General features: G+C 32.2%; 3 protein-coding genes across 3 annotated transcripts; all 3 read right to left on the bottom strand.

Moving 5' to 3' along the window:
* Positions 1–3,645: 3,645 nt before the first annotated feature.
* LOC103858228 (B3 domain-containing transcription factor NGA1) lies at positions 3,646–6,451 on the bottom strand. The gene has a single exon (XM_009135543.3). It carries the CDS (start codon positions 4,841–4,843, stop codon positions 3,911–3,913), a length of 933 nt encoding a protein of 310 aa, XP_009133791.2. The 5' UTR covers positions 4,844–6,451; the 3' UTR covers positions 3,646–3,910.
* A 3,706-nt stretch (positions 6,452–10,157) lies between these two features.
* Positions 10,158–17,927, bottom strand: LOC103858227 (probably inactive receptor-like protein kinase At2g46850). The gene is made up of 3 exons (XM_009135542.3): positions 15,791–17,927; positions 15,636–15,719; positions 10,158–15,392 (listed from the first exon to the last, which is right to left on the bottom strand). Exons 1-3 carry the CDS (start codon positions 16,581–16,583, stop codon positions 14,356–14,358), a joined length of 1,914 nt encoding a protein of 637 aa, XP_009133790.1. The 5' UTR covers positions 16,584–17,927; the 3' UTR covers positions 10,158–14,355.
* A 301-nt stretch (positions 17,928–18,228) lies between these two features.
* On the bottom strand, positions 18,229–20,504 carry LOC103858226 (metal tolerance protein 1). The gene is made up of 2 exons (XM_009135541.3): positions 19,904–20,504; positions 18,229–19,469 (listed from the first exon to the last, which is right to left on the bottom strand). The coding sequence occupies exon 2, from the start codon at positions 19,467–19,469 to the stop codon at positions 18,312–18,314; it is 1,158 nt and encodes a 385-aa protein (XP_009133789.2). The 5' UTR covers positions 19,904–20,504; the 3' UTR covers positions 18,229–18,311.
* Positions 20,505–22,607: the final 2,103 nt, after the last annotated feature.

Here is a 22,607-nt window from a genome sequence, read left to right as displayed (position 1 = left end):
CTAAAGACCAAAGCACCCAAAACTTAATAACTCTAAAGAAAGGTTTACTTTTATCAAAAGCAGAGTCTGATCGATTTAGGATCCTGATGCTTGAAAGGGTCCAATGAATCAAAGGAATATATGCTCTCTTTTTTACATTACTTTCAGTTGAATATTATAAAATGCAAGGATGTTAAACTTTGTCATCATCATTCACTAATCAGATTCGCAAAATTTAATCAAAGATATCCTAAAACTGTACGTTTACTGCCAACTCTCAGACACAAAAAAAACTATATCCAAAAGTATCAAAGATTGTGAGAGTAGTAAAAACATGATCCTCAGGACTAATAAACTATCAACATGTCGATCTACAAAAAAAAAAGCAAGACCACATGTATAATGTATCTCTTCTCATCATCAGCCGCTGTTGTATGGTTGTTGATCAGCATCCTGTGCAATCTCATCATCTTCATCTCCAAGTTAACCTATGGAAGCATTGACTCTAAAAACACAGCCAAAGGGGATCTGGTTTGCCACATCACGTCATCACGTAGAGGTGGTGACGACCACCGCCTTTTGCAGCCTCTTGGTCTCTCACATTCTCGGACCAGCCACAAAGTTCTGTAAATTTGGTGGGAGAGTCAGGCATCGAATCAGAGAAATCATGTGTGGTTAACTGAGAGTGCTTAGAGAAACCTCATTCATGAGTTTCTCAATTTGGGTTTTCATCTTCAAAATAATAGTATTTTGGGTTTCTCATCTTCAAAATATATAATAATATTTTAGTAGCACATCATTAAATTTTTATATTTCAGAAAATATTAGTTTATGTATAAGGAAATACATGACAAACAAGTTTCTAAAAAATAACAAAAGTAGAAGAGAGAAATACATACCGTATCACAAATGTGATACCAAAAGAAAACTCATGAGATACTCAGTTCATTTATTTGGTTTTGTTGTAAAACTTAAAAATACTTTGTCCAATGTTCAATTGTAAAAAGTAGTAAAACTGAGAAGTATTTTGTTTTACTAATCAAACAGCTAAGATCCGAAAACAAGTTATGTAGATCAGTCTTAACTATAACAACATAAGAAATGGTTAAACTAGTAACATAGAACAGAAATTCATACAAAGAAGCTCATGGACGACGGGACATAAGCACCCTTTAAGCTCTTCAATCTCATCAGCCATCTTATTCATATGCTTCCTTAACCGCTGAACCTCTTTCTGGACACCAAAAACCCATGGTTGACGAAAGTGGAAGCCATCGTTCTGCAAGTAAAACCCAAAATTCTGTTATATCTGCGCTAAAGGAACACAATCTAAAATGAATCAAATTTAGTTAGATTACCTCGAAATTCTTGAAAGTGAAGTATCTACTACCAGGAAAAGTATCAAAATATGTTAGATACTTTGGTTTTGGAGAGACTTCGTGGATGAATTGTTCCCCAAAAACGGCTTGGAATCCCGTAGTGGGCATTGGTTACGCTTGTCAAAGTGTTCCTTCATCTTCTTCTTCTCCTTCTTTTTCATTTTATCCTCCCATGGATCCATGACGCGAATTCTTAGATCTCAGTTTGTGATGTGAGAGGAGAGAAATATGGAGAGAGGACCCTTGAGAGATAGAACCTTTGAGAGTGGTAGAAGGAAATGAAATTAACTGAAAAAGACAGAGAAGGGTGAGATAATCTAATTTTTGGGTTTTTTCGTTTGGGGTGTCAATTTAAAAATTTTAATTTTCCCCCAGACAATTTTGTGGTAGAAATTTTACCAAGTTTACAGTTTTACAAATATCTTTAAATTTTCACATTTTTTTTCTTTTTCTTAGTTGTATTGGACTCAGAAGAATTATGTTATGGTTATGCCACTTAGATTTAGCTTTATACATTCATTTCTCATCTAACCATGTAACAATATAGTTAATTTCATGAAATCTATCTATAAGTTTTATAAATAATTTAAAATATTTTGTATCTTAAATTATGATATTCATCATGCACGATGGATAGTTATAGTACTCAAACTATGTCAAAATTTGTTGGTAGATCTTTTGACTATGAATAAATGAGCAATTAATGAATGATTTTATGTTTACTGAAATCACAGGTCGTGCATTTGAAGACGTAAACGCTAAAAATTGTATTTATATTATAGAAATTTACAATTCGCTAAAAATGAACACTAATTTACATGTATGTATATATCTAAATTGCATCTGCACTTGAGGATCAGTCTTAGATCTTCCGAAGATCTGTGATATCCCATGTTAATAAAAAAAACCCGTAGATGTATGTGTGTATTTCTGTTTTCCTGAACTACTAGAAAGATTAGCGATCTCTTTTAACCAGACAAAAATATTGGCAATCTCTGATAGATAGATTTTTTGCCAAATATATCTCTGATAGATTTAATTTAGAATCGATAATCATTAAAATACAACTTACTAAAACATGTATGGACGATAATGTATTTGATACTACGACATAGAGGTACATTTGCATCTTCTAACCAAATTCTTTTTCCAGATCTTTAAGGTGAATTTAGTCAGCTATAGTATATAAACCCTAAATTTTACGTTTGAGATTAGGCCAGTGAACAGTGGCGGAGACAGGATAGCTTTTCACTAGGGTCAGTTTGATAACAACTATAATTTACAAGGGTCAATAGGTTAGATCTTTAACATTTCATCAAATTTTAGAAGGAAAATACAAATAATTTTTTTTTTCATGTGGGTCATTTGACCACCCTAGTTACATGCTGCCTCCGCCACTGCCAGTGAATGTATGCATTTATAACAGAACCAGAAGTTAACCAGGTAAAACGCTAGCTGTATGGTATGGTATAGAGATGTGTTAAATCTTACTTTGTGATCGGATATGATATAGATGACATGACATCTTACGTAAGTCTATAAAATATAACATATGTTTTCATTAATTGTGTTTCTGCAATGATATCTAGATATAGACATTGCAGAGTTCAGACCAAGAAACGAAAAGAGAAATCCAAATACAATATATACCAGACAACAAGAAATACTGTTTTAACAAAAGAAAAAAATCCGTACCCTTTAGGTTTTGTGATATTTAATCGCTAAATCAGAAAATATATGTGAAAACAGATCATGACTTTTTCCATCGCCCCAAGATGAAAAAGAAAGAAAGAAAAAATCTCTTCGCGTTCCATTTTTTTTTGCTAATAGAATCACACAACATATAATGTAATAAGTTATTAATTATTGTATTGTCACTGCCCACCTCCTGCAAGTCTACCTGCCTAACTAATAACCAGCAATAGCTTCAGGGAAAAGCCCGCAGCAGCAGCCATATTTAGTAACCAAACATAGAAACCCATAACTAAATTGATTGCAGGGACAATAATTAGCGATGCATTTATATATTAACAGAAAGCAGCAATTCTGCATAGAGACTATTCACTTTTCTAAGACAGCCCATTAAACTTTGAAACTTGACCTCAGAGACATACAAGAGAGATATGAGTTTACGCTGATCCCAATCCTAGTTCATGTATCTAATTCTTATAAATCTCACTAATTTGTACCCAAATTTTCTACTCTATACAACCTTGCAATCTTGTTACATAACCTATGATATGGTCTGCCAAATGTAATTTAATAATATAATCAGTTGATGTTATGATTGAGAGAATCGAAAATAAATAAAGATTTGCAAATCCTTAAGGTACTTCATCTATATACAAGAATAAACATTTTCAAGAACACTCGACAAAAGACTATTCGAATCCATAAAATTTATCTATTAGTATAACGGACTATAAATGCATATCATCGAAACGTGTTATATCACTTCTCAATAACTTCATAATGAAATCGAAGCAATATGTTGTCACATAAGTAGAATTATGTGTGTGTTTAAAATACCAACTCATCTCATCTCATCATCATTATTGATCCAAATTAAAAGGCAATGAAGACTTTCCTTTCTTAAATAAGTGATCATCTTCACTGCTGTTTCCAAGCCTCAGCTGAAACATAGAGGAAGACGGAGAAGCACCGCCACGTGGCAAACTCCCACCGGAAGATGAAGATTCTTCCTCCGTACTGTTTGTTACTCCACTCTCGCCACATTCCATATCGACTCCAAAAAGCCTCAGCCTTTTCCCGGCCGTTCCAACAGCCGCCTGGTTCACTCGAGCTCCTCCGTGCATCATCACCGGCACAGATTCGATCACTAACGGATCAGCCACCACCGCCCTCTGATCTACTGACCTAACGACATACCCATATCCAAATTCTCTCGGGATTTGAGGATAACAGTAACCACTGTGATGATGACGTGGCTGCTGATGATTATAGGGATTGTAACTTGTGGAAGTAGTTGCTGTCTGAAAACTGTAAAACCTAGGGAACATAGCTCCGGCAGGAAAGTGAGAAGTCGATGTCGTGTAGTCAGGGACTTTAGGTCGTCTCCTCCAATCGATAAACAAGCGGCTGTCCCTTCCTGTGTCTCCGACACATCTCAGGAAAGAGACAATATCTCCAGCGTCTAGCTTCTTGTCTTTAACGAAACGGCTCCAACCTTTAGTCATGACATAGCTCTGACTGCTGTTCCAGTAAGAGTAACGGAACCTCCATGACTTTCCCGTGAGATCTTCGAAGTTTAGAATCAAACCCTTCTCGTTTGTGGATGAATCTAAAGGGAAGTATCTCTCCGCGTGTTGCTTTGGGATCACGAGTCGGTTTAGTTTCCCGACGTCACTTGGAGTCACCACTTTGTCGAACATGTGCTCTCTCTCCACTTCTTCTGTGGGCTTCTTTGCTCCTGCCTCTTCTTCTTCTTCTTCTCCTTCTCTTGCAAGAGACAAATTTGTCATCATCTTATATAGAACTCAGATCTCTTTATGGTGTGGCCAAGATTATGGTCTTGACTTCAAGTGGATGATTTCACAGCATTTCTGATGAGAAATCCGATGGGTGTCTCAGGAATTGAGAAAAGAAGAAAAAAAAACCCTAATTTTGGAAGAAGAGGAGAAGAATTGGAGGAGGAAAAGGTTAAATTGGTGATGTGATTGACCTAATTATACATAAATAGAATTTTGGTTTTGCCTAACTTCACTGATCATCATCACCATCTCTCTCTCCCTCTCTCTTTCTTCGCTATTTCTCACTGTTTTATGCAATAGCTTATAGCTGTAGATGAAAGAAAAAAAAAAAGGTCTTGTTAAGATTTTTCTAGACTTAGAAGAATGAGAGAAAAAGGAGAGAATTATGATGAGCATGCTGGAGATATGGGCAAGAGAGAACCAATTTAGAGGGACCCTTGAATCATCTGGTTCAGTTCATGTGACCTTATTGTCCTTTTACCATTATCTTATAGTTTCTTCTTTCTTTTTTTCTCCTTACATAAAATATTCTTTTAATTAAGTAACCATACAAAAAATATTTTTAATTTGCCGAAGAAATCAGATCTGTCCAAGGAATACAAATCGTAGATGGTTGGGATAGGAGGAGAAATGAGATAATATTGTCGCGGGTTTAGGGATATAATTTTATTTCACTTTAAATAATTATAATCTTAATACTATAAACGATCAAATGATTAACGAGCACTAGTATACTTCAATAAACAATCTCGCCCTAATAAATGCTACGTATCAAATTTTGTTTTACGGTTCTGCTGCGTGCAATTTTGGTTCCACGAAGACACTATTTGGCATGTTGTTTTTATTAGTCTTGGTCTTTACTGTTACTTTTTGTTATGGTTTCCCTTCTCTCTCTTACTTTCTTCTTGTTATTGTATAACATTTTTCAACAGTGATTTATTAAGATATTATAATTATAAAAATATTACATAGACGATTCGACAATCGATAATGCTATCTGATCGCCTGACTGAGTTTACTTGCACCATGTTAAAGATGTTTTGTAAGCTTTTTTTCCGTAACCTCTTTATAATTATTTAATAAATCGTTTTCTCCGAAACCTTGTATCTGCTGGTGTAAAAGCATTAATGAACATTTAGTTAAATCACTGGATTAAAGAGGCTTTCACTATTGTATAACATTTATACACGTATATGTATAATATAGTGTGTGTGTGTGTGTCTGAGTATTCCATGTTTTACTATTGCCATTTGCAACACTTGTTATATACTTTTCCAACTTGTAAAAGATTCTTTTTATATTGATCACACATTTAATTATACATCTCACCTATCCTTTTTTAAATTCCAAGAACTACGTTATTATTATAAAATTTTATTATACTTTCATTTTTGTGTGCTCACTCTTATAAAATATCAAAAATAATTAAAAAATCAAAATCATGGATTTTCTCAAAAAGACTACTCACGATAACGATACATATAAATTATTTATATAATTAATGCAACAAATCTAAGGTGTTTGTGAATGCGGCAGATTTATTGTTTAGGGTTCGAGTATGAGACCAAGAATCTTGTCACAAAAGAAATAGAGCTCTTTTATTGTAGTCGGCAGAAGATTATAACCTAACAACTGGACCTATCACAGACGTCTCGTTTGGAACATGACACCAACGGTTTGAATGGCAACATGCAAAACAACTATGGAACAATTTCGGTTCTATCTTAATATTGACAAAAATATATAAATACATAGTTATATGTAAGATTTCTGTTACTATAAAGTACACTGCAATGCGATTTATAAACATCTGAAACCTATATCTAAAATATTTATTTAATTATTTTTTTCCATGATAATAAAATTAAGTGTTCTTAAATTTTTCTATTTTTCATATTATTTATCTATTTTGTTATTATTAGAAACACACCGCATTTGTTCCATATGTTGCCATTCAGACTATATATCTTTTCACGATTTTAAAATTAACTAAAAAATCTATCAATTATTACTTTTCCAAAGAATTGGCACAATGCCAGTTTAAAACTTGGATACACAAGTTTAATCACAATAGTTGACAAAAAAAGTTCCTTTTTTTTTTCTAGTTCGTGAGAGGAAGATCTGAGATGTCAAACAAAGTCCTACATTGAAAATTAGGCAAATGAGAGTCTAATATATAAAGAGATATCCAACTCTAATAAGTACAAGAACTTTTGGGAAAGAAACCAAAAAATAAAACCATGTGGACTTGTCTAAGGTCCAAAGTGGACAATATCGTACTAATCAGACAATATAAAGTTGAGCATGAATTTAATAAATCCCAACAGAAGGGTTGGGGTGTCTAAGAAACTTTTTTAGTTCCTCTATAACATTGTGTATGATGAAATTTTGTTTTTGTCAAATATGTGAATTCATTCTAAAAAAATGGAAAGTGATACAAGAACCTTGAATTTAAAGCTACTGAAACAAATTTCTATTTAGGAGTCCCCCAAAAGATAAAAAGGACCCCTTATACATTAATCTTAATCAACTAGTGATAAGACTAAAGCTAAGTCAAACGATTTTGTTGGCAACATTAAGCAACTCTGTAATCACTTTTGATGCAGATAGATATTTAGATATACTCTAACTATCTTAATCATCTAGACTACTGTTTATTCTGATATTTATCTAATTTAGTTAGAATTATCTTAAAGGATTTTAATAGTTTTATGATTTGATTAATAAAAGTTTAGAGTTTTATCTTTGTTCTTGTTTTCGGTAGATCTACAGAGCTCCCAATGAATGTAAAAAGACTTAGTTTATTCGGAAATTCTAAAGATAAACGAATAACTTTGTGATTATTCTAGTTTTCTAGATATTCATAGAATCAACATATTTCTACCTCTATCTTATAAGCTTCCGCTACATCAGTTGGTAGCAGAGCTATGTTTCTTTGATTGTTTAATCGAAGAAAGATTATGGATGTCATTTTGATTTGCAGTTGGTGCACTTTCGAAGAAGAAAGTCCTTTTGTCGAGAGAGGCCGCCGGTCACTAGAAAAAGTCGAAAGTTTTTTGATTTTGCAAAGTGATTTTTTTTAAGAGAGAATTTTTTTTTCATTCAAAAAATGGAAAAAATATTTAGAAATGTTTAAATAAAACCACACGTACATCTTGTAATAAAATCCAATTGACTATAATATATGATATATGTTCTATTAATTTAGAGTCTTTTTTATCTACTTTAAAAAATTTGTAATTTAAGTTTGGACATATTCACATACATTAAAAATAACATCCTATATAATTCGATTATACAATATATATCCTATTTATGTATTATCTATTTTATTAATTTTGACTCTTAATTTTATCTACTAATAAAAAAATGTTATTCAAATTTTAAAATGGTCCTATTAGTCATTATAATAATATGGCCATGTTATCTATTAGTTTCGCCAAAGATTACATTTATGTTGCTTTATATCATAAGATAACAATTAAACCATCATCTTGCCATCTTTAATATTATTTATCAGGTTTTGTTAGAACATAAAAATATGGTTTACTATCTTTATATAATTTTCATATGAGTGGGTTCAAATTTTCATACATAAGATATATATATTATGTATTTAATGTATTCATGAAACGTTTTGAACGTTTTGAATGTTACTTAGAAAAAAGTAATCATATATGGCATAAGTTATATTAACTTTTGCATTTTTGGATCATTCATCTTTTTGCAATTTTAAATTTGAAATATTACAAAATCTTCACATTATAACTAATGTTAAGCAAAAACATTTAACAAATATCCATTATTTATTCCTAACTAGCCTATGATCCTATATCAAAAAAAGATCCTTTATATTTCTAGAATCCATTATTTAGTGAATCGGTTAATATATAAGAGGAATAAATCTTATAATATATATCAAACAAACTAAACCTTATAAATCTAATTAGCCCAATACAAATATGTTATGATTTTGTATTAATTGTGATAATAATATAGTAAAATTTTAAAATGTTATATATTAATTTTGAAATATATAAATTAATAATATAATTATCTCCATGCAATATGTAATTAAACCTTATATAACATAGTTAATTATTTATAACAAATTCAAAACCATTTTCCATATCATTTACTCGAAACAATTTAATTATTTTTTTCACCAATCAAAATACAATTACAAATAAATTTTAAAAAGTAAAAAAAAAAAACAATGTAACCAAACATATTATCTAATAAGTTAATAGAACATTAATTATATTTTAATTATTTCGTAACTAAAAACATAACCCGCGTTTCAACGCGGGTTAAAATCTAATTATATTTTAATCTTGAAACTAATACTAAGATAATTGTAAATCATGATTATGTATAGTTGCCTAGTAACAATATTTTTTACAAATTCATAAATTATTTTTATCATATTTAAACTACCAAGTATATAATTCCACGGAACTCTCAAAATCATGATGGTCACTTGAAATCAATGAAATGTCACAAAATCCATATCGGAGGGGGATATCCTCTTTAGTCAGACTCGGAAACACTAAAAAATAGTCTCGGTATAATATTATTCTTGGACCGGCCAAAGAATCTTTTAGAGTTTATGGCTCAAGATTAGTAACTTTTCACATAAAACGAAAATCGACACCTTTGTTTGTTCCAGCGCATTGTATTAACAGCATGAAACAAGATTTCCTTGTTTTGTCCATGTAACATTTAGTACTAACTACTAAGTATAAGTTAGTAACAATACATATGTTACCCTCACAGATCATTAGTTAATAACTAGATAAACTAATTAATTGTTTTCACACATGGTTAATTTTATTGTTTTTTACGTACGTACGTGGTCCTGACAAAGACTAAACACAGTTCATGTTCCTTTCATCCGTTGTCCAATTTCGGTTAACAGTAATCGATGGCTAGCTGGTTAATAATTGAAGTTTAGAACTTTATCAAAAAGTTGTAAGCATGTTAATATATCGACGCTATTATAATAGTTCTTAACCTTTTGTACTATCTGTCTGACTGTTATAGTTTATATTAAGTTGGTTCAGAGAATTTGATTATAAGAAACTAAAAAGTTCAAATAATAAAGCATGCAGTAGGTAATGGAACGTTCATAAACGTGGTCCAAAATCTCATCCTCAGTACATAATTGGCTTGACACAAAAACCTCTAGTTGATGCAATGGCTTCTTCTGTTTTATCCTTATTGATTAGAATCTTGATTGATCCAACGATATATGATTTATCGTATCAATCAAAATCATAATAATAATGACACATCAAATTGCATTTGCTAATATATAATATATATGTGTACTCATTCCATTTCCAAAATAAGATTTTCTAAATTTTATTTTTGTTTTGCAAAGATAGATTTTATATATTTTAAAAGTGCTCTAGTATGCTTTTAAGAAACATTATGTGAGAATATTTGAATTGATTAAATACTAGTGGCTATAGTTATTAAAAATTGTATAGTAAAAGTAAATAAGAAATTTAATTGTAAACATTTGTTATATTTTTAATATGGTTGAATATTTTAGAAAATCGTTCTTTCCTAAACAAAGGGAGTTTGCATGGCTTATCATTTTTTATAACTTTCTACATAAAATGTGTTGTGTTTTCTTTAATGCGCATCTCATAATATGACCACCTAATATATAAATATAATTTATTGAAATGTGATAGGCTGCAGAATATCAGCAAAATAAATATGTGTAACAAACTAATTAAAGTTTCAAGATTTGCAAAAGTAGCGAAGCACAATAAAAGGCAATATGATTAAATCTTTCTTTATATAAATGAACACAATTCTTTTTCTTATCCTTTTTACCTATATTTTTGTCAACGTTTACATATTACTCTCTCTATCTCTACACCTCTTCTACAAAGAAATAAAATAAGATTAGTTAAAGTCGTTATTGTTCTTAATAAATTAAATATATAAATTACCTACAAAAAAATGAATTTAAATTATTTTGATTAGATAATTGATAAAATTATTAATAATAATAATTCTCCAAAATCTGAAAGTATATATATATATTTTTTTAAAAAGAAGATAATTCATATATATATATATATAATGTGTATTTATCTGAAAATATCTTTTAACAAAAAAATTATTAATTCAAAAACAGAAAAAACATAACTAAATATTAATCAAGTGAAATTCTTGATTTATTAGAATTGAAAAAAATATAGAGTGATTTTTGAGATTTATATGTTAACAATGAAGGGCAATGTAGTGTATAAATAATAATTTATCATTATATTTTTGAATTAGTAAAGAATGTATTAATAAGTAACAACAAAATGATTATTTCCCCATGCGCATACGAACCTAGTACAATAAATATCACGAGATTAAGAGGAAACAACATGGTCTATAATATTCCAAATTTGTACTCATCAGTGTATATTTCACACTATGTTCATATTGACACACACACACACACACAAAACGAGTGAAGTAGTTTGCTAGTCGTTGTTTTGTGGGATTAAACTATATGATTTAGCAAACCCACTTTATACTAGTTGCTTAATGTACCATATTAGCTTATGATAATGATGGAGAGTAGGTTGTACATATATATGAAGCATATGATAATGATAGAAAGCAAAGATGGGGTTTAGGGTAAGGACCACTTATATACCGAAAATTCCAGACTCGCACACTTATTAAGCCTTTCTTGTTAAAATAAATGCTTTCTGGCATTCTCTTTTTCTAATTTGTCCATCACCTGAAGCACTCCTCCCATTTCAAATGCTTTGGCCAGACACTATACATATATCTTCATTGATTGTAAATGATCTCAAAGCCAAAACAATCCTCTGAAAAGTTTTTTCTTCTGAAACTAGCTATTAACCCGAAAACAATATATACATATCTCTCCGCAACCTAGAGTAGTGTCCAATCTACACGTTCACAGTTCACTTCCATGTATAGTTATGTTACTGATCAAAATTTCATATGACTATAGACAGTTTTATCAAGGTATGGCATGCCTGGCTTCTGCTCGATCTAATGAGGAGGATATGGGGTAAGACAGGAAAACGTAGACTTTTAAAAAATTAGGGTTTCTCAGTTTTTATAAATAAATTTTCTTTTCAATGGTTCTTTTTGAACAAAAGAACCGGGATGCTTGTCCTAAACCGGGTCATTTTATAGAGAAATTGTTTATAATAAATTAGCTGTAGGTTTTTTGGACCGACGCGATCTCCGTAAAGTCACTCGTGTTAATCCAATTAGATCGACCATTATTGACTGTAAAAAGGTATGATAATAATACATATAAGATCGGTCGCCATCGAAGAGGTAGTGATGAAGTAGAAGGCCGTCCAATTTTTTAAAGATTTTATTTTTGCTTTACTTAAATTAAAAAAAGGAAAATCGATGATGTGATAATGGCAACAGCACGCTCCAGTTGTCAAAATGAGCCCAGAGTCTAGGACTCTCTCCATCTCTCTCTAGCCAACCTTCTCTTTAAAGGAAAATATAATGTCTTCTAAGTATGCATCTTGAGAAGTCCATGTGCAAAAAGGAAAAAAAATTGTTAAACATAAGGTATGTAATTGTGGATGTTATTTTTACCCAGTTTTACATACTGTTCATTGACAAATATATATGTAGTATTGTTACTTTATCACAATTAAACTTCTCTTTATGTTCATAACTTCATAGTTACATTTATTTTTATTACTCCCTCCGTATTTTTTTACATGACTGTCTATAATTTTCACATAAATTAAGGTACTTGCTACAAAGTCATTTCTATCCTTTATCTTCAATTGACCATCATCTCTAGTAACACATTATTCCACATTAAAACTCAAGTTTGTTGACTAGAAATAAATAACATTAGTGTAGTAAATAAAGTCATATCTTATCATATTGTGCATAGTTTTTTAAATACGTCAAATATAATGAGATAAGAAAAAGAGTCTAAATGTAAAAAAATAGGGAGGAAGTATTATTTAAGGTTAATGGTGTCACTTAGAGAAGACAAAAGAACTTAAATGAGGTTATTGATTAAGTTAATGATCAATAAGCTTGTTAAAAAAAAAAATATATATATATATATAATATACAAGTATAAGAGTAGGACTAAGTATAATTGTATAAGTATGTGGCCTAAGAACATCCTTCTCCGTAGAGAGTGTCAAGTGAAATTTCTTAAATACAAAATATCTCTATTTAACATGATTGAATTGTTGGATTATGTTTTAATATTTTTCAAAACACTAAACTATTTAGAAACAAACAAGTGGCAATACTAGTATCTAAAATCATCTCAGTTGAGAACTTTTATTCTCTTATTTATCCTCTTTTATTTATTCTTTTTCTAATAGTTAAATATTCTATAAGCATATCCATTCCCAGATGCTCTAAGTATTTACATCAAATAACTAAAAGCAAAGAAACTATATATAGTGATAGTTAAAAATTGTTAGATTTGTTAAAGAAGAAGTATATTTTACCAGAAAAAAAAGAAGATGAAGTATAAATGCAAATATATAAGGTGGGGTCGGTTTGTATGGAAGGATGGATACAAAGGGATCAACCCGCTCAGGCTGTCTCAACTCTGTAGGCCAAAAGCATTGCACATATATATATTGAATTTGGATGCTCTCTTTGCAAAATATGATTTTATATGTTTTAAACTCTTATATATTATCATTAAACTTTCGTATATTATAATATTAGTGTATTGACTCTGTGGATAAATAAAGACCAGTAGCTGCTGATAAATAACTGTATATATGCACCTATATACACATTTATTCATTCATCATATTTACTGTTCGCACACTTAAATCTTGATAAATAACTGTATATATGCACCTATTTCTGCATTTCTATTTTTATATATTTTGGATAAACTTACATATATACACAAGTACGCATATCGGACCAAATTTTACAAATTAAGTTCGTCATTTATTTGATTGCATTTTAAGAGAGGAAATGGAGGGGACTACAGTGTGGTCCTTGTAAGAAAAAGTGAGGCCCAAATAAATACGATATAGATGATAAATGGAAAGCCCATTCTCTATCTATATATGTGCTACTCACGTTTAGTCGCTTTCTCATTTGGATCCACACCACACACTATTTGCCAATAATCCTTTATATGTTCACTGTTCTGTAGTGAAATGTACAGAGATCTTTCCTTAAGATCTCTTTTTTTCCTTTAGTTAGGATTTTTTCTTCTTTTAAGTTTTAGGAGAGTAGTAACAAGAGAAAAATAGATTTTAGTACAATCTTACTTTCGATTCACATATGGGTAATTTTTTACCTTCTTTATTTATTCTTCTTTCTCGTTGCATGCACGCACGTTGTTATAATCATGACTACCAATCGCAGTCACGATCTATTAATTAGAAAAACGTTTCTTTACTCCCAAGTAAAGCGTACCGTGCATGTTTACGTTTCATACATTCAAAACAAAACAAAAAATAAAAACCCTTAATGACCTCTGTTTTCTTTCCTCAAGTCTTAGGGAGATAGATTGAATCAGGAGACATAGAAATCATCTGAAGCAAACTCGAATTGGAAAACGTTTCCTCAATTCCATCTCCTTTCTTATCACAACCGCCTCCACCGTTATTTTCAGCGATCTGCAACAGCTCTCTAGCCGCATCAACCATCCCAAACTTCCCATCACCACCAAACAAAACGCACCGAGTCGCAATATCAGCAACTAAACCAATCTGCTCTCTATAAACCACTGGCTGCTCATGAAAATACAAAGAAGGATCCACGATCTCTTCAAGCTTACCGCATCTAATCCTTTGCAACGCTTGAGTCACGTTCTCTTCTCTCTGTTTCGATCCAGTCACTATCTCCAGAAGCAAAACCGCGACATCGTACATACAACTATCCGTCCTCTGTTTCCTCTGTAATCCAAAACCTGTGACCTTAGCTTGAAAGTCTTCGTCTAAGAAGATGTAACCAGAACCAATGTTGTTGTGTAAGATCGGTGGATAGTTCTCGTATTGAAGCAGAGCAAGTAAACCAGCTACTTCAGCTACAATGTTAACTCTCTTGCACCAGTCAAGGCCTAGACGCAACCGATCCTCAAGCGACCCGTTAACCGGATACTCGTAAACAACGACCGGATTATATCCAATATCCATACAGAAACCTATGATTCTCGCGAGGTTTCTATGCAAAACCGCGGATAGATGATCGATCTGAGACGAAATCTCCAAGAACTCAATCTGGTTTTCACAGAGAACCTTGTGGACGAGCACACGTGTTCCGTTTTTTAGGTTACCTGAGTAGATAGTTCCGGTTTTGCCTTGTGTGAGTTTTTGTGAATCTTGAAACCCTTTTGTTGCTTCTTCTAGCTCACGGTATGTGAAGAGACGAGTCTTGGTGTAACCTTTGCGAAACGAAACACTCGTAGTAGTTGTTGTCGGAGAGTGGTCGAAGTGTTGGCCTTCGTGAGTTGTTGTTACGGGACGTTTTAGGAGACAGAAGAGTGCTAAGAGTGAGCCCAGTATGAACAGAGGAGCTAAAACTCCTGCATATGAATAATATGATTAATTTAAGCAACAAGTTTGGTTAAGAAACTGCACCCTCCGTTACAAAAATCAAAATAGTAATTTAGTTTATTGAAATTTTATTGATTAAAAATTACGAAAGATATTTGATTACAAAAATAATGTGTTGATAATCAAAGTTTAATATGTTTCCGTAAATTTTTTAAAACTCACATCTTTTTGAAATATAGGAAATATTAATCTCGGTAAGATTAGGTAATTACCAGCTAAAACGGTTAGTTTCTTCCCGTTGTGTTTCTTGATCTCGCATTTGTTTCCATATACTTCATTACCGTCTCTGTAGCAAGCTGTAACAGTATACAAAGTTAGTTGTTTGTCACGCAAGAAACACTAAAATTTACTAATTTTAGTAACTTACATCTCAAGCAACCGTTTCCATGGACGAAACCGTCGCCAGCAAACCCATCTCGGCACACACATCTAACACTTCCTTGAATGGCCGTAGCATTAACAGTTCGAGCCTCAGGGTCGCAAGTACCCTCTGAGGAGTTTCTAGGAATCGCCCACTCTAACTTAACGCCTCGTTTGCCTCTGTTCGTGCCTCTGGGAACAACCCACGAAGAGAATCCTCTGCATCCATATTTACCAAAAACAGAGAAGTCATCACCGGGACGCCACGCGCTGTGATCAGACAAAGGATAGCAACATCCTATATCCCCACCACCGGAGGTTTCATCTTCCTCTCTGCCGTCGCAACCGAAGAGAACGTTGCTTTCGCAACCGGCTTTGCAGAGGGAGGAGTCTTCACAGTCGTAAAGACTGATAACGTTTTCGAAGGAGATGGAGAAGAATTGGTTCGTGGAGAAAGGGAAAGAGCGTAAGTCGTTGAATTGGCGACAAGGAGAGGAAGGGAAGTCTACGAGGAGACCGTCTGTGAAGAACTCGATGACTCGGTAGGTTTGGTGGTTTATGTGGAGAAACAGAGTTGATGAGTTTGCGCAAGTAAGTCGAAAAGCAACGGGGGAGGAGGAGGAGGAGGAAGAGAGGTGGAAAGGGAAAGAGATTGAGAAGTTTCCGCACTTTTCTAGTGAAGGGAGAGCTTCGGGCTGTGAGAGAGTGATGGAGGTTAGGGTTTGGAGAGTGAGGAGGAGGAGAAGAAGTAGAAACAGAGCAGAGGAGGAAGACGAAGAAGGGAGAAACAGAGGACACATTTTTCAGAGAATAATCGATGAGTAAAGATGTTTAAAAGAATATTAAGACTTTGTATTAATGCATCAAAAGCTACATTCGTGGGACTAATATTTAGAGAACTGTGAAAATATTGGGAATTGTGAAAATATGAGAATTGAGAATTGTGACATACGTGTGTGAATCAACAAAAACGTCAGGTGTCGAGATCGTAAGGATATAGGTTGAAAATGGAGGGTGAAGATGCGAAGGAGGGAGATTATGGAAGTTGGGGAATAGGAGACTAATGGTCCGTTGAACAGCTAACACATCGCACCATTGGACCTCGAGCTCTCCTATTTTTACTCCAAAACGCTAATCTCTTGTTTTAATCCAACGTTTTTTATTGTATAAAGTTTCCATCGATATTATGTATACTTGATAATCCGTGTACTAATAGAAAGAAAAAAATACACAATGTAGAAAAAAAAATAAGATTTGTATTTTATTTACGAAACAAAGACTAAAAAATTACGGAATGTCACTGTCAGATCTAAAGGTTTCTCCTTCTCTTCGCTACGAAACGACTTGAGAAAGGAACTCACGGGGACTCCTGTTACGATGCTCGCATTACAGGGATGTTTGGTAACAATGACAATCATATACACAACTCAGCTGGTAGCAACTGTTATCAGTTATTTGGTATCATGGGCCTTACAATGGTCTTGTGTTATGCTGGCGCGGTCATGGAATTATTGTCACCTTGTGGGGCAAGTTCCAAGGAAAAGTCCCTCATTGTGTATTGCTAGACTATTGTCTGTCATCTGTCCAACTCCTAGACTAAACGCAAAGAAGGTAGAAAAACTATATGGTTTCACATTTACGGACAGTAAGCAGTAGATATCGAGACAAATTCTCAGATGATCCACAAAGAGATTCATTTTTCCCATGTTTTTTCCGCTTTTTATCTATATATCTATAATATTAAAAAAAACGAAAATATTTTCTTATCTACTTACAAAAAGTCACTAGACCATTACATTTAACTAACTTTAATATTTTTGACAGAGAGACTGAGACTAAATATAGGAACCACATTTATAAATAGAGAGACATACTTATGAATTCGGCAATGGATCCCTTTTTGTATTCTAAAATTGGATAACATATATATATATATAAGCTCAGTAGTACGATTCATGACATCTGAAATATTCGTTCTATACAAACTTGTCTCAACATATACAGTCATTGTTTTTTATATAGTCATTCATATTCCAAAAGATTGCATTATTAATAAATTCTTACATATTTTACCAGCTACATACGAATATCATCTACAACCAATTATGTTTAGTGAAAATTGATGATTAAATTTAATTAAAACTATTATTCAGTTTATTGTTATTTTCAGTATATCACAATTCGAAAATTGCTCTTAACAATATTACATTCTAAACAGAATCTCCACGAGTATTTTAACTAACTTTTATACAATGTATAAATAATCTTACCTCGATTATAACAATCTCCAATATTTATATAGAGCCAATTTTTTTTTAGATTAGTGGAGAACAAGTGTCAAGATAGGATAATGCTAACGTGGCGATCTTCGGGTTCTCATTGGATAGATTTTTTGTGTTTACTTAAGCTCAACCAAAAGAAGATGACATATAACACTCGAGAATGTGAAAAAGATTGGAAACTATTGATTTAATGGTTGTTAATGAGAAAGCTGATACAGAATATTCCTTCACATGTTTGGTTTGCTCTTAGCGCTCAATTTGTATTGTGACATGACTGATGTTGTACTCCCTGCGGATGTAATCAATGACCTTGTTGAGCACCATATCTGCATCTGCTTCTGGTCTGATATTGACATGGCAAGCGAGCAGCACTTTTCCCACTGTGATAGCCCAAATGTGAAGCTCATGAACAGCCACCACTTCTTCCATTTCCACCAAACCCTCTTCCAGTTTTGTAGCATCAATCTCTCTCGGTGTACTCTCCATCAACACTTCAAGAATGCTTCGAATCATGTTGATGGTTGTTCCCAAGACAATAACCGAGAAGACAAGAGTGCAGATCAGGTCTACTATTTTCCATTCCGGGTTGTACCAGATGATGGCTCCTCCGATCATAACACCAACGCTCTGGATGGAGTCTCCAAGGACATGAAGATAAGCTCCTTGGACATTGATGTTCCTCTTTCTCTTCTCTTTATCCGGCTTCGATTTGTCGAGTAACTTCTCAGTAACATCACCATGAGCTTGGTGGTGCTTGTCCTCTCCATGAGTATGACCATGATCATGATGGTGATGAGTGGTAACAGTCACCCCACCGTGGTTGTGATGGTCATGACCATGTCCATGACCGTGATCATGCCCGAGCAGAACAGCCATTATGATATTCACAAGCAGCCCAAACGCAGCAACAAGGAACATAAGGAATCCATTAACCTCAGTGGTCTCGGTAAGAAGTCTGATAATGGCTTCGTAGACGAGAATACCAGTGAGCAACCAAATGAGCTGGATAGAGACAAGAGCTCCGAGAATCTCAATCCTGAAAAACCCATACGTCTGCCTAGGAGTGGCTTCCCAACCAGCAGCCCACAAGGAGAACAAGGAGATAGCAAAGGCAGCAACGTCAGAGAGAAGGTGAGCTGCATCGGTTAGTATAGCCAAGCTATTAGCTTTGATCCCGCCGAAAACTTCAACGGTCATGAACAAAAGACATAACACGACCGCGATACAGAGCTTCCGCATGGAAGCATTGCGGTCCTGTGCATCACCAGAAGCATTGTTGAGATCTGAGAACCCACAAGGTGCTTCTCCACAGGCTTTACTTGCCCCAAGTGTTGTTCTCTGTTCATCAGGTTTTGCTATATTAACCTCAATGATGTGACTATGTTGAGGGCTTGAGGACGCCATCTGAAAAAAAAAAAAAAAAAAAAGAAAGCAACTTTATTATCATCAAAAGTCAAATCAGAGAACGAGGACATGTATCCTACTACTACTAGTCTAGTAGTGGGAGAATTTTTTTTTTCTTTTTTTTTGAAACAATTAGTGGGAGAAATAAGAGCAGAATCTTCAAGCAAAAACACATACGAAATAATATATATTGATATATAAAAACAAGCTAGTCAACGTTTACAAAACATATATACTAATAATCGTCATCATTACTAGAGTCAAAAACCCTTTTAAATATTACAGTTTAAGAGATACAGAAAAAGACATCAAGTGTCACAATCAGACAGAACCAATTCATATGTCACAATCTAGAAAACCATCCATAAAAACGATAAATTAAGCTACAAGAGATGCAACGGCAAAGGCTGATTGAAAAGAAGAAGCTAAATTACCAGAAGAAGAGAGCTGAGAGATTCAAGGTGGGTGGTGGTTGGGTTATTTATTTACAAAAAGAAGAAGAGCCTCGTGTCGTCGTGCCTGTGCTCACCAGAAAAGGAGGAGTTATGTCTTTTTTATAGAGTATATATATCAGGAGGCGCCACCAATTTCACGAGATCCACCTTCCTTTTTTCTTTTCTTCTTTCTCTCCTGCCTTTCAGATCTCCCATCTCTTTTGGTTTTGTTTTGCCTTCGACGGTCAACGTTCAAACACGTGGCGATATCTACTGACCCGTATTAATTAACCCAGCCCTGGTTTGGTTTGATTGTATGATTGGGTATATTAAGCGGTTTACTAAAATGATTGGTTTGGTGTTTTATCCATTGTCTTTTCTCGTCAGATTTAAAATAACTAACCTTTTAATATTTCCTCTTACAAATTAGAAATTACTTGTCAAGATGAACAAAGAAAACAAATATGGAGGCACGCGTTTAACGTAGCTGGATGATTCGTAGAGTTGAACTATATACAAATGCGACAAAGATTAGCTGACAAGATAACACTAAGAATAAAAATAAATTAATAAGTCTATCATAAAACCAACGAAATAAACAAACTTCAAGGGAAGTTTCCTTAGGTTCTCGGGGTTTAGACCAACTAGACACTAAGAGCTTGATTGGTTTTCCCGCTACCACCCGCAAACGCAGCTTTTGCGATTGGTAGCGGTTGACAGCGTTTCGAAACAATCATACAAACCGTTACAAATCGTTTCAAACCGCTCCAAACCTCTTAAAATCAAAAGCTGGTTCCAGCTAGCGTTTGCGGTTGCGGAAGGATAATTTTTTTTTTTTAAACCATATAAATACAAAAATAAAAATAAAAATAAAATTTTTAAAATGGAATTATAAAAATACTAAAATATATCTATTATATTTTAATTAATATTATAAAATTTTAAAATAAAAATATTTTCTATAATTTAAAAAATTTAAAACTATAACTTTGAAAATATAATTTACATATTTATTATAATATTATGATTTTTGATATTTTTATAATTATATAAAATGTAAATATTGTTAATTTATTATTTAACCGCTGCTGTATTTGGTAGTTAACCAGTCATAAGTATCCCGCAAACGCACCAATTTCTAACCGCAGAACCAGTCGTACAAATCTTTTAAAACCGCTAGAAACCGCAACCACCCGCATCCGCAAACGCCCGCAGCCGCAACCGCAACCGCTGCGTTTGAACCAGTCAGACCCTAAAACACCAAATTTGGTGTGAAATAATAAGAAAACGAAAAATCTTGAAGTGAGGATTTGGTGTTGGACCCTCGCGTGCGTCGCTCCACGGCCTTTCAGGATTTTGCCTCTTCTCTCCTACGTGTGGGTTCCTCTGTTATTTTTTTTCTCTTTTCTGTTCTAACTAGGTGTTTTACCCGCGATGCGGACTTAAAAATTTTCATAATTTTTGAAATTTTTTTTGTACACTATATTCATTATACTAAAATATATCTTAAATAACTTAATATTATATTTTTACTTATATAATTAAAAAAATTATTTGATTAATATTTAATTAATATAATTTATGCTTTAAATTTTTACTAAAATACTTTTTCAGATAAAAATACAATACATATATATAGAAATTATCCTTTTTAATTATATTTTTAGATTTTGGATAATTCAATATTCTACTTTAATATAATTAAGAATTTTATTTGATTAATATTTAGTTATATAATTCATGTTTTTAACATTTTATATATAATTCATGTTTTTAACTTTTAACTAAAAGATTTTTCAGATAACAATACAATATATACAAAAATTATCTCTTTTTATAATTATATTTTCAGCTTTTGGATAATTCTTACTATTATTAATTTTAATCAATTATCTAATCAAATAAATCAAAATTTTGTTTTTATTTTTTAATTTAGTTATATTTTTTTTATTAAGTGTATAAACGATATTAACCACTCTAACTTTTAACGTGAGAGCTCGATTCCAAAAATTTACTTCGCAAATAATAGTATAGATAGATAGATAACTTATTATTTATGTTTTCAAAAAAATTAAATAAAACATATATATATATATATGACAAAAATTAATTAAATATATATGTTTAATTAAAATTTATTAATTGTTTTATATTTTATTTTAAAATTTTATAACTGAAAAATATGTTTTAAGATAACAACACAATATATAAGAATTATTTTATTGTTTTAAAAAGTTAATATTATTAATCAAAATTCGTTTTTGATTATATAATTAATATATACACATAAAATTCATTAAGGGTAATATAGATATTAACCACTCTAACTTTGTTTTATATTTTATTTTTAAAATTTATAACTGAAAAATATGTTTTAAGATAACAACATAATATATAAGAATTATCTTTTTTTTTTTGACAACATATAAGAATTATCTTATTGTTTTAAAAGGTTAATATTATTAATCAAAATTTGTTTTTGATTATATAATTAACATATATACATAAAATACATTAAGGGTAATATAGATATTAACCACTCTAACTTTCAACGTGAGCGCTTCGTTGCTAAAAATTACTTCGCAAATAATAGTATAGATTTTTACTTTTTGTCAAAGACTCAAAACTTATCTATTTGTTTTGTGTATCTACTTTCCTTTCTTTAACATTGATGGTTTCTGTTAGATTCGGATTTATTATGGGC

Source organism: Brassica rapa, chromosome A03, assembly GCF_000309985.2.
Source record: "Brassica rapa cultivar Chiifu-401-42 chromosome A03, CAAS_Brap_v3.01, whole genome shotgun sequence".
NCBI classification, from domain to species: Eukaryota; Viridiplantae; Streptophyta; class Magnoliopsida; order Brassicales; family Brassicaceae; genus Brassica; species Brassica rapa.
This window is presented reverse-complemented; position numbering and strand designations above follow the sequence as displayed.

Coding starts and splice junctions, on each gene's coding strand:
- LOC103858228 (XM_009135543.3), bottom strand. CDS start 4,843: ATGATGACAAATTTGTCTCTTGCAAGAGAAGGAGAAGAAGAAGAAGAA.
- LOC103858227 (XM_009135542.3), bottom strand. CDS start 16,583: ATGTGTCCTCTGTTTCTCCCTTCTTCGTCTTCCTCCTCTGCTCTGTTT. Junction 15,720..15,790: donor TGGAAACGGTTGCTTGAGAT/GTAAGTTACTAA, acceptor ATACTGTTACAG/CTTGCTACAGAGACGGTAAT. Junction 15,393..15,635: donor GAAACTAACCGTTTTAGCTG/GTAATTACCTAA, acceptor ATTCATATGCAG/GAGTTTTAGCTCCTCTGTTC.
- LOC103858226 (XM_009135541.3), bottom strand. CDS start 19,469: ATGGCGTCCTCAAGCCCTCAACATAGTCACATCATTGAGGTTAATATA.